The sequence below is a fragment of the Myotis myotis genome, unplaced genomic scaffold, assembly GCF_014108235.1.
Source record: "Myotis myotis isolate mMyoMyo1 unplaced genomic scaffold, mMyoMyo1.p scaffold_m19_p_11, whole genome shotgun sequence".
In the NCBI taxonomy this organism is placed as follows: Eukaryota; Metazoa; Chordata; class Mammalia; order Chiroptera; family Vespertilionidae; genus Myotis; species Myotis myotis.
In genome coordinates, this window is record NW_023416315.1 from 30446323 (window position 1) to 30459344 (window position 13022).

Here is a 13022-nt window from a genome sequence, read left to right on the forward strand (position 1 = left end):
AAAGCCTTGAACTCAGCAGGTTTTCAAGGGTTCTCTGGCAAGACACCAGGTTTTGGGATATAACTCTAGATTTTACTGATACCAAAAAGTTCTAAATGAAGGTTACTGGGAATTTAACTCGATTTAGTCATGTAGCCTCTGTTCTGAAGACATACTGCTGGGAGAGAGAGACCGACTTCTCACCAGCAGTGTGCTTTTATGCAAGAGGTCTGAGAAAGCACAGTAACCCCAATATAGAATTGCTCCATCTCTTGCTAGGAACACAATATTTATGTTACCGGTACAAACGGGATATAAAAACCAGATCTGTTATACAAGGAAATTTTTAGTGTAAATCACTATTCTTTATCATTATGTTGTCCTTTAATTTTTAGCATTACGTTTATAAGTGGGTTTAAATCCATCACCATGAGTTTAAATCCATTACCAAAAACAATGTTACTGTTTTTTCCACAAGTGTGTTTCATATTTCATTGAAACCAAAATAAGGGGACAGTAAAATGTGTCATTATATAACAAAATATAGTTTTATACTGTATTTTAAACTGTCACAGTGTTTCTGAAAATGGAATGTAAAGACTACATAGTCATACATAAAGTAATATGGCACTGCTCCCTAATAAACTGCCTAGTTTAATTTAGGTGTTGTTGTATTTTATTGTTGAAACTACTTAATTCTTTGAAGAATAAGGGTAGCTGATCTCCCTGGGCACTTCACCCTCTTAACAGGCATCAGTGTTGGGGTGCAGGGCACCCTTTCAGCAGCTATTCAGGATTTGCTGACATGGCCATCGTTCATGGGCACTTGTTTTTACTAACTGTGCTGATATGAGGAGACGAGGGAAATAGTTTGGTTTTTGGAAGAGGACAGGAATGGCTTGATCTGCCGGGAGCCGGTCCATCCTTGCTGTTTCAAGGGACCTGGCATATGTGGCATACTGTTCTTAATATGTTTGCTCACCTTCTTGGCACTATGTGTTTTAACCAAGGTCTCTGAGAAAGGTTGTTTCCCCAGGTAGGGATTTTCCCCTGAAGTTAGGGAGGGAATCAAACCTCTTAACTAAGTGCCAGGCGGGTAATTAATCACTTTAACTATGAACAATCATGCTTAAGCTACATAATCTTTACTCCCTGGAATGGAGATAAGAAACGCCCTAACCTTTGGAATAGAGATTGATAGGATTGGAATCAACTGGTATAAATACAGATGTAAGAAGACAGAACTTAGAAGACAGAACTAAGAAGACAGAACCTACACACAGAACTTAGAAGACAGAACCAAGAGGCACAGAACCTAGAGAAGAACCTAGAGACAGAACATGGCAAAAGATCCTGGACAGAAGCTAGACACAGAACCTACACAGAACCTAGAGACAGAAGAACTTCGCTGGAGAGAACATGGCAAAAGATCCTGGACTGAACCTGACTACAGAAATTGGCAAGAGAACCTGACTAGAACCTGGTGACTGAACCTGGCTGGAGAACCTGGACAGAACCTGGCTGGAGAATCTAGCAAGGGAACATGGCTACAGAACCTGGCTGGAGAACCTGGAGAACCTAGCAAGAGAACATGGACACAGAACCTGGCTGGAGATCCTAACCAGAACTTCGCTGGAGATCCAGACCAGAACTTGGCTGGAGATCCTGGCTAGAGATCCTGGCTAGGCTGCTGATCAACTGAACGCTGTCTCTGTGTCATTCCTTCTTCGCCGACTCCGTCCACACCTTTGGGGACCCCTGGACCTGCTGGGGTTGGACCCCAGCATTGATCTGTGAAAACATCCCTACACACACTAATAGCTCATTTACACAGAAAACAAGCCACAGCCTTCAGTCCCTCCACAAAGCTAACGAGAACAAACGGACTCAAGCATCCAGAAGTGGCAGTGCTCAGATCCACTGCTAGCGTGTGCTCATAAACTCTGCTTGCATTTACCTTCACACGCACTGCCAGTTGCAGCAGTCGTGGCTGCGGGGGTCTTTAAGCTGGCTCTCGCTGAGCCTTGTGAATGAAATGCTCATGCTCCTGGGGCTGTGTGTTCCCAGGGTGACGGTCACTCTGCAAGCACACGGTAACGAAGTGACTTGAAGGCCCTGAATCCCTTTGGTCACAATGAGGGAGGTTGTTGACAATATGCCATACTGTGATTTCTGGTCTTTATGTTTTTTTGGATTCATTTGGGGAAGTTCAGAATTTTTAGAATGAACTAGCTGGTTGTTTTCATAAACCAGATGGCTTTAAAAGAGATGATCAAATCCATTCTTTAAAAGTTATTTTTAAAGGCAGGCATGTGATTCTGACATATATATATATACATTTTTTTTCTGTGTATGTACCTTAACCCCTTATCTTTTAGATTTCAACAGGAAGTGGGATATTTCTCACTGCTACATTTTCCAAATAACTCTAGTTAAACCATTTTTGTTCCAGACCATTTGGGATGGAAATTTTTCCAAAAAGTATTTTGCTTTTCATAGCCGTCTTATAGAGATTCTTCAGAGTATAATTCATACATGATCTCAGTAGACATTGTAAAAGAGAGTTTTATGCTATATTTTAATTTGGTGACATCTGAAACTATTTGGTGGTAGGATAATTAGTGCTATCATTTCAAGGTGTTATATATACATTTCTTTGTAGTGTTCTTTTCTCTTTCATCATTGATAACATTTAATCGGTTAGTTCTTGTTATTGTCTGTATATATAGTGGCACAGAATTTGGAGTCAAGCATACGTAGTTGGAAAACCAGATTTTCAACTATATGTGAAGACTTGGATAAGTAACATAGTCTTCTCGTTAATAAAAAGAGGAGATTAATACCAGGCTTAAATGATTGTAATGAGTCTTAAATGGAAAAATGCCTGTAAGTCTATATATATATATATATATATATATATATATATATATATATATATATTTATATGTAACAGGCATTTACCCTTCCCATTTTCTTGAGATACCTATAATTGCATAATATGTCTGTATTAATGTTTGCATACATGTACTGTGAAACACAGATTCCATATTAATACAATTTTGCTTTAGCTCTCTCCACTCACTCCCTTTTCTAGTTTATGGAAGTCCAGGGAAACAGCTATTGATGTTTGTGGGAAATCCTCTAAATCAAGGGCAATAAATGGACACGTTAAGGAAGAATCCTAGAAGCATTCACTTTGGTGGGTGGATTTCATATATACCTTGGCTTCTTAAAAGTTTATTCTAGATCCTTAAGCATGTTTCCAAGGTTGCTAGATAAGTGAAACAGCACTGGAAGGCAGACAGTCTACCCACACTTGAAGGTACAGCTCCATAGCTAGCTTGGTCTCACGCTGCCAACTAAGGACTCACTAGACGAATTGCTAGGTAATTAGCAATTTATAGTTATTACAAAGTGTCCCCCCTGAGTCAAAGAGTGGACTCCAGGACACGGCCTCCCACAGTGGCGTGGCGTGTTGCTGGACACCAGGCACAAAGAGCATGTCCTGCCCTGCCCCCTACCTCTCACTTCAGTGCACACTCTATTCCATGAAATGCTGAAATGCTTCAGCCCACAGTCGGGCTGTGTTTGTGAAGCATCCTCTTCCGTTCCCTCACATATGGCAGTCTGAACCAATTACATAATGAGACATATTAACAGGGCATAACTGTCAAAACAATGAGATTAAGCTCTGAATAAATACTACCCGCTTATTAGCTATGCTGCTCCTATGCTCTTGAATCTATCCCTTACGCCTGACTTTCAGATTTTTGCATTCATATCTCCGAGTACCTGTGTATACAAAGTAATGCGGCACTAACAACATTCAAGAAAGATTTACAATGTCAAAGGCAAATTCAACTCTAAGGTAAGGTTTCTTAGCATTTTTGTGCTAAAGTCCTCTTTTGCAAATCTGGCAAAATCTACAGACACTTCTGGGAGCAATATTTTAAAATTCATAAAAATATACACAGACTAACAGTTTTACTGGTTAAAAAACCAATTGTGTTGAAATGCTGTTAAAATTTTGATTTAGTAATATATGAGCTTCTTTATTAATAAATTAACTTAAAAATTTAACAGGCCCGGGAGGGTTGGTGGGGGGGGGGGGGCAGGTAAGAGATCAACCAAAGGACTTGTGTGCATGCATATAAGCATAACCAATGGACACAAGACACTGGGGTGTAGGGGAGGCCGGGGGAAGGTCAAGGGGGAAAAAAAAGGAGACATATGTACTACTCTTTGTAATATTTAAGCAATAAAACAAAATTTTAAAAAAAGAGATGTTGGTGGTCCATGTGGCCTTGAGAGGACCATTTGCAAATTGCAAAAATAAGATAAAATAAACTTCTGAAATGTAAGGCAAAGAAATATTAACAGAGCATCAATAAGTGTTAAGGTTTAAAAGTAATAATTAGTACCAATAGCATTTGGAAACACTACCACAACTACAGCAAGAACTTTCAAAGCATGCAATACCTGACTCTTTAGTCAGAGGCACTTACTCTTTCCCCTTAGATTGTCAAATGAAGAAAATGACAGTAGCCAACACAACAATAGCCTTTCTGTGTGGATGCCCTGTCTTGAACTATAAATATGTAGGTCATATAATAGAGTTGCTTCTTATTGGTCACATCACACAATAAGGTTGTGCCTGATTGGTTAATTCTTGGTACCAGAAATCCTTGTATACTAGTATAGGCACCTGAGTCTGTTTGTGTGTTGTTTTTTTTAAAGTCACTTTGAAGCAAAATTAAAAAAAAAGGTAGGTAATTACTATTTTTCTTTTTCATAAGTCAATATAAATAATACCTACTTTTTGTTAAATCAGCAAATATATATTTTTGTGTGCTGCAGAATTTTAGTAATTAGTTTATATGTGCCATGAGATGAAAAAGGTTGAAAATCGCTGTGATAAGGAAAAATCTGTGATATCTGTCAGTGAGAAAAACATGGGTGTTTTTACTACAATGATGGTTTCTTCCCTAAATTTGTACTTGAAAGAAATGCTTATCTTCAATTACATGTTGGTATGAATAAAATTTTGTTTTCCTGGCAGCATGGCTCAGTGGTTGAGCATGGACTTATGGATCAGGAGGTCAATGTTAGATTACTGGTCAGGGCACATGCCCAGGTTGCAAGCTCAATCCCTAATGTGGTGCAGGCAGGAGGCAGCCAATCAATAATTTTCTCTCATCATTGATGTTTCTATTTCTCTCTTCCTCTTCCTCTCCCTTCATCTCTGAAATCAATAAAACTATATTTTAAAAAATTGTGTTTTCCTGCATTCAGAGTCACTGATACTATGTTGAGACTCTTGCTCTAATATGATCTAACTTGGGCTATTTCCTTAAGTTTCTTCCTTCAGAAGCACTTATTCTAGACATTCATATTTTAAATATGAAAATATCAAATTTGGCAGATTCTCTTGCCTCTGTTACCCCTATGGAACCATTGGGCTTAACTCTTTCAGAAATGCACTATTTTCCCTGAACAAAAGCAGTGTCTTCCATGGGGTAGACAAATACTTCAGCTATCAAGATGTTGGATTTCTCAATATTTGGTAGGTAACGCACAGATTCAGCCAACTCTCACCTTGATGTTCAGTCTGGATGCAACTTCTGCCTTCCTACCTATGACTCTACTTCTTCTCACACTCAAGAGAGCTAACCAGGATGCAATGGCTGAGTTGAATATTAAATGTGAAGCTGCTCTAATTTCTTTTGTCACAAAGTTTATGGAAACTTGGGTATTTCGTGATTAATAACAAACTGATAGTGAGAAATCTCACAGCACATGCGTGTGGTGAGAAGACTCCATGGTTGAGAACAGCTATTCTATGCAGAAAGACATACACTGAGGAATTTGGACTTCCAGGCCACTTTAATGCCACTTAATAGTTGTAGTGGCAGTACCAAAGTGAAAACCTCATTGACTTGGAAGAGTTCATGTTTCTCTTAAGCAGAGTTTGGCACTTTTTCTCTAAAGATCCAGGTAATCAATGTTTCAGGCTTTGCAGGGCCATTTGGTCTCTGTTGCAACTACTCTGCTATTGTAGTATGAAAGCAAACATAGACAACACCTCAGTGAATGAGTATAGCTGTGTTCCAATAAAAACTAACTTACGAACACTGAATTTGGAATTTTATGTAATCCTCAGATGTCACAATATATTAATCTTTTAAAATTTTTTCCACTTTGTAAACATGTAAAAACCATTTTTAGCTCACAAGCCATATAGAAATAGGCGTTGAGCCAGATTTTATTCATAGGCTGTAGTTTGCTACTCCTACGGTTAAGTATGAAATCAATAGCCAGGTAGCAAACCAATTAAGTAGGTTCATCTGGTTGGTTATGACATCCCAAGGGGTCTTTCACTTAAAAGAAATTTTAACTAGACTGTGAAGCGACAAGTCTTTTATATTTTTAGATGTTACCACATATAGGAACAGTTCAGAGTTTTATAAGACAGAAACTATCTTAGTCTGAAATCAATCAGGACCCTGATCTCAAAGACAATGTGTAAGAGGCATCAGTTGTACACAGACATTGCAGACTATTGCATCAAATAATGTGAGTGTGTTATACAAGCAAATTTGTGCAGCACAAATTTAACGTTTCTTTTTTATTTTATTTTTGTGTACACCTAATTAAAAGGAATATGTATTAATTTACCTTTACCAGAGTTTGTAAATTTTCCAGTATTTCTACTCAGTTTTTTGTGTTAGCAAGAACATGAAAGTTTGAAAGTGTCCATATGAAACACATTTGCTTGTTTTTCTTCAAATAAAACGTTAGCTATGACCAGCTATTCCATTATTAACTTATATAATCATCATACCCTCCCAATCTAAATCTATAAGAAAAAGCTTCATTAATGATGATTAATGGTAAAATTGAGTATCAGGGCATTTTTTTCTGGGAGAAAAATGAAGACAAATTAAAATAAGGGAAAAATGAGGAGAGTGGTAGACAGTAGCAATATGGCGTGGGTGTAGAAAGTCCCTGTGATTCATGGAAAAGTTAGGGCTCACAGATTAACTCTTATGATAAAGTGTTTCAATTCTTGTAGCATAGTTCCTATTAACCAGATCTTTACAAAAATTGGTATAAAATTTCACCTGTTTACAAACCAGGCAGTGCAAAATGTATAATACTAAATATGAACTTCAATCTTGTTGTGGTAGTGGTTGTTTTATAAATATCACCAGACACACATCTGGGGTTTTAGTGCTTGCCACAATGTAGTTTTCTGGTTGACATATCTAAGAAATGTGTATAACACCCAGGCGATAGAGCCAAGCACATTTTAGTGCAGGCTACAGCTGAAAGAATATGTTTCCATTCCTTGTCCATCTGTTCTTGGCGACATAAATTTAAACTAGAAACAGTAAGTTTCATGCAAAATAAGTCTAACTAGGGTTTAGAACAGCAAGGTGAATGCTCTAAATTATTATGACTTGTTAACATTTGACTTTGTGGCTGGAAGGTTGTTTTTATTTAGAGAATAAAAACATGCTGCAGCTATAGCTTAAAGTTTGAAAATACAGATTTTTTTATCAGTTCGCTTAAGAAATACTTTGTCACACTTTCTGTTTCAAAGGTTATTAAATTTGCCAGTGATCATGAGCCTAACAAACTTGGGGATTTCAAAGTGTTATTTGCCACACACTTGAACTATACTGGAAATGTATCATCTACATCTCTGAACTGCATGCTCAAATTGATTTATTAGCAGAGAATAAAGGTTTTCCATACAAAATGAAGTCCATATGAAACACATTTGCTTATTTTTCTTCAAATAGAACTTTAGCTATGACCAGCTATTACATGATTACCTTATATAATCATCATACCTCCCAATCTGACACAACCTCCAGCATTGTCTGCTACTAAAACAATATTAAACTATTTACATTTGAAAACTCATGAGAACCTATATCTATAAAAGCCTAAGCAATGGGCCAACCGGCCGGTAGCTATGACACAGACAGACCACCAGGGGGCAGACGCTCAATGCACAGGCATGGAAACATGGAACAGACTAATGAATCTCAAAGGGAAGGGGGAAGGGTGGGAAGAGATTAACCAAAGATCTTAAAGGCATACTAGAGGCCCAGTGCCCAGATTTGTGCACCAGTGGGGTCTCTCGGCCTGGCCTGCGGGGATCAGGCCAAAACCGGCTCTCCAACATCCCCCGAGGGGATCAGATTGCGAATCCCTGCACTGGGCCTCTAGTATTAAAATGAAAGGACCATATATATGCACCTAGAGTTTCACCTCCAAATCAAAGGTTCAAGCATTCTTTGCTCAATAAGAAAGCTGATAGGTTATGGGTCAGAGCTAGTTCTGCAGGATTCTACTGAAGTGAGTGCACTTTTTGTTTTCTGGCTGAGTAAAAAGTGCCTCCCACCTGGCCAGTGTGGCTCAGTGGTTGAGCATGGACCTATGAACCAGGAAGTCACAGTTCGATTCCTGGTCAGGGCACATGCCCTGGCTGTGGGCTCGATCCCCAGTTGAGGGCATGTAGGAGGCAGGCAATCAATGATTCTCTCTCATCGTTGATGTTTCTATCTCTCTCTCCCTCTCCCTTCCTCTCTGAAAACAATACAAATATACATATTTTTAAAGTCCCTCCCAACCTCTCTTCCTATGTAAGAAAAAACCTCTCTTCCTATGTAAGAAACATTTCTGATATGGCTGATTTATCAAATATAACATAGTGTTTATGAAACAAAATGTAGTTGGGTTTAAACTTTGGCTTTGTCACTTCCTAGGTATGTGGATATGAATAAATTAGTTCTCTAATTTTCAGTTTCTTTGTCTAAAAATGAGGATAATCATATTTGCCTTAAAGTGGTTTTCAGGCAGAATAAATGAGATAATATATAGAAAGAGATTAGTCCAGTGGCAGGCACTTTGTAAACACTCAACAAGCAATGCCTATTACAATTGGACTCTCTCTGCTGTCTTCCTGTTAAAAAAAATGATTGCACTGTGCTAATTATCTAGTCTACTTCTGCAGCATATTCCTATTATCAGGAAAGCATTGAAAGAAATTAATGTTGTTTCTTGAACTTCTGCACAGAGTTACCTATGACTCTGGACAAGTCTCTCAGTGATTTAGAGACTCAGTCTTCTTTTGTCTAAAATGAGAACTGTAATTGCATGATCTCTTAGGTCTTTTGTTGGAGTAAGTTAACAAAATCATATTTGACAGCATAGCCTCATACTTTATTTATAGTGCTGAAATGTGTGTTTGCTGCCAAATGTCTGATGTGGGATGTATAATGTTCCACATATACATGTGGAATAACATTAAGTTTGTTGATGTTAAAAACGACTGGTATATTTTTTGGCATTATTTGGCTCGCGATCCCTTCTTCCCATTTTGTTTTAGAATAAGCTGACAGCAAATCTTTTCCCACAGCACCTCAAGGTTTAGTTAAACTGAGAATGTCTTAAATAGGCCATCTTTTCATTACTGACAGTATCCAAGACAGGGAAGCTTTCTTTGTGAAGTAGCTTTGATTTTCCAGCTCCATATCTAATGTCATTACATTGTACACACATGCCTGTGCACTGTAACTTACAAGGCTTCTGTTTCCCTTCAGATCTGAGTGATCAGCTGCTGGAGGTGGTTGGCTTGGAAGGAGCCATGGAGATGGGGCAAATATACACAGGACTGAAAAGTGCTGGGCGGCGGCTGGCTCAGTGCTCCTCCGTGGTCATCAGGTAGTTCTAGCTCTCTAATTGAAAAGGGGGGTTGACCTGGCATCACTACCAACTAATTAAAAGTACGCAGGACTCTGATAACGACATTTGTCTTATTTGTATCTCAAGTTATCAATGATTAATACTGATATATTTCAACATATTGAAAATCGCTTAGCTATTATGATAAGTTCGTTTGGATTCAATAATCTTTTGTTGAGACCAAGGATACAATTCTAACATACACATTTTATCCCCTCCAACCTGGGTTACGCTCAGTTGACTGTATTGAAGCTCAGTTTAGTTTACTGAAGCATCGAGGTATCTGCTGGGCAAATTACCCAAAGAAAACACTGTTGAAGCATTATTAATGTAAATTCTTTAATGGACTAAAGTGCACCCATTTTTCTATACAATTAAATGATTAATTGTTGTGAATTAATAAGATTTTATATATGTATTAAATTTGAACCTGTCAAGAAACTTTTTCCCAAAAAATTTTTACCTATAGAAAAAAAGGTGTATTTGATACTAAGGTAAAAGCACGGATGACAGCACAGAAATAAGTGGTGTTCTTTGCATGAAAGTGGTGATACTGGAAAGTCTGAGACAACAAACACTTTTATTCCAGGTTTGCGATGAAAACACGGAACTTCTTCTGGCTGTAGGAATTCTGATTTTGCCATTAAATATATACCCTACTTCTGTTTTTTGCATCAGAGTTTTTGTATATATCACCACATTTACCAGAAAGCGCAACATCCCTATCAAGGAACCTTTAAGATATTCATTACTAAGCAAGAGTTTAAGTCCCTTTTAAAATAGATACCTTTAGAGCCCAGCTGTTAGCATATTTGCATTTCCTGGTCTCATTAGCGTATGTCTTACATATGGAGTCTGTTGGGTAAAGTATTTCAGTGATATACTTAAAAGGAAATATTTTCTTCCAGGACTAGCAAGTCTTTGCCAATGCAGATCGATGGGGAACCATGGATGCAGACCCCATGCACTGTGAGTAGAGCAGTTGAAAGTCTAGTCACTTTCATTTCCGCTTACTAGGTATTATATCCTCCTATAACTAACTAATCGCATATGTCTACAACTGATCATAATATCTAAGATGTACCATTTATTTTCTTAGTTCTGTGGTAAAGCAATTGCATTCCGGTTTTAAGCATTATATTCCCTTTACAGCGATTTAGCTTTGGAATGTTTGTGTTAGCTTAGGTATAACCTTTAAACCCCACAGATCAATTATATACTCTGAAACTAAACAAAATCGATAAACTTTCTTGTACCTTTCTTAAACGTGCTTCAGACTAGCTTTGAGGAAATTATATATGAGACCTTCAGACGAAAGTCTCCCGTCTGTTCTTTTGCCTCCATTTGGGGATTTGGGGGCTCCCTTCTCTCTAGAAAAATTCCCCCTATACTTTTTTCCATAATGAGATATTAGTTAAGTCAGACATTTATACCCCCCAAAATTTCTATTTTCATCTGAAGAGTGAACATTTTGTTACATTTCAAAAACATGCTAGGCACTGCTGTTGGCCCTAAGAATGGAAACATAATCATGATCAATTATAGAACATTGAAATAATGAAACAGAATAGACCATGATCAATAATTTAATTGTCTTCAAGGAACTTACTTCTGATAATATGAGATTGAATAAATATAAATAGAAGTATAGCATAACCTCAGATTACAAGAGTTATGAAAAAACAAGGCAAAAAAATGAAGAGGAACTGGGTAAAATATGGAGAATACTGCTGTATGGGTGGATCTGGGAGGCTTCTTTGAAAGAAGAGCCGAAGGTCAGGGTGTTAAAGAAACAGTAAGAAGGGTGGTATGACCAAAGCTTCTAGAAGTAGGGAGCAAGTGGTGAGAGGTAAAGTAAAAGATGGACAGGGGTCAGGTCAGGTAGAAAAATGATGGTAAAGTGTTCGCATCTGATTGTAAGTGTAATTGGAAACTCTTGAGGCTTTGAGCATCATCTGATTGATATGTTTAAAGTTCACCTTGGCTGCTACGTGGAGAATAGATTGTTCTGACTTGCAGCTGGGAGACAGGATCTATCAAAGTAGTCTGGGGCCGGGCAAGGATAGTGGCAGGGAAGTGGATGGATTTGAGCTACCTTCTGGAACTGAAGCAGAAAGAATTTGCTAATGAGTTCCCTTGGGGTGAGGGATAAGGGCTGAGAGAAAGAAATGAATCGATGTTCACTCTTGCCTTAAGATTGGGTGCAACACTGTTTAGAGCGTGATCGGGGAGGTCTTAATATTAGGTCAGTATTAGCATTTTGCTAAGTGCTGGCAGTGCATGTTTTGTGTTTTTTTTAATTGAGGAATAATTGACATAGTACATTATATTAGTATTTAATAAATATTTACACAAACTCTAAGTAATGGTTATCACCACTTTTCAGATGGAGAAAACTGATGCTTTGGAAGGTTAAATAATCTACTCAAGGTCAGATATGAAGCAGATATGGAACTCAAATCCAGGCTTCTTTTTGATTAACCACTAGTTTGAACAATTTTAGCTACAGATTCCAAACAGTATAACTTAGCATAAAGGAGGGAAGTTTTAATCATACCCCTCTAGGGGTTTTACTCGGAAATTATTGGCTCAGTCGTTGTTCACAGCACATCCATATGACTCTTCGTTTATTCCTAATATAGTCCTTTTAGCTACTTGAACCCCAAGTTTGTGAAATACATTAGTTCTGTAATAATGGTGTAAAACAAACATATGAAAAATTACTCTAGACTGGCTACTTCTTATGCCTTTTACTATCTCTGTACATGGGACCAAACACCCTTTTAAAATTTTCCTGTTCCTGCCCTGGCTGCTGGTGTGGCTCAGTTGGTTGGAGCATAGTCCCATATGCCAGAAGGTAACAGGGTCAATTCCCAGTCAGGGCACATGCCTAGGTTGTGGGTTCCATCCCTGGTCTGGGCGTATGGGAGGCAACCAATCTATGTAACTCTCACATTAATGTTTCTCTTTCTCTCTCTCTCTCTCTCTCTCTCTCTCTCTCTCTCTCTCTCTCTCTCTCTCTCCTCCCTCTCCCTCTCCCTCCCTCCCTCCCTCCCTCCCTCCCTCCCTCCCTCCCTCCCTCCCTCCCTCCCTTCTTCCCTCCCTCCCTCTGGATTTCCTGTTCCTCTCCCTTTACCAGCATATATACACTTAGATCTTGTCTGTTATTGTTCATTTCCCAATGACATTTTTAACTTTACATTTATACTCATATGGAGGTTAAAGGTGTTGTTGCTGTTGCGAGTGGTAGAGTGGTGGTGGTGGTGGTGGTGGTGGTGGTGATGGTG

The 13022-nt window shown here is 38.3% G+C and overlaps 1 protein-coding gene across 3 annotated transcripts in view; it reads left to right on the forward strand.

Annotated features, from left to right (window-relative positions):
* Positions 1 to 13022, forward strand: part of DGKB (diacylglycerol kinase beta) — a 527879-nt gene that overhangs the window by 486518 nt on the left and 28339 nt on the right. For all 3 annotated transcript variants that reach the window (XM_036328013.1, XM_036328012.1, XM_036328014.1), the window contains 2 exons: positions 9594 to 9714; positions 10644 to 10704. In XM_036328013.1, coding sequence (XP_036183906.1) covers positions 9594 to 9714; positions 10644 to 10704 — 182 coding nt within the window. The remainder of the gene's footprint in view (positions 1 to 9593; positions 9715 to 10643; positions 10705 to 13022) is intronic.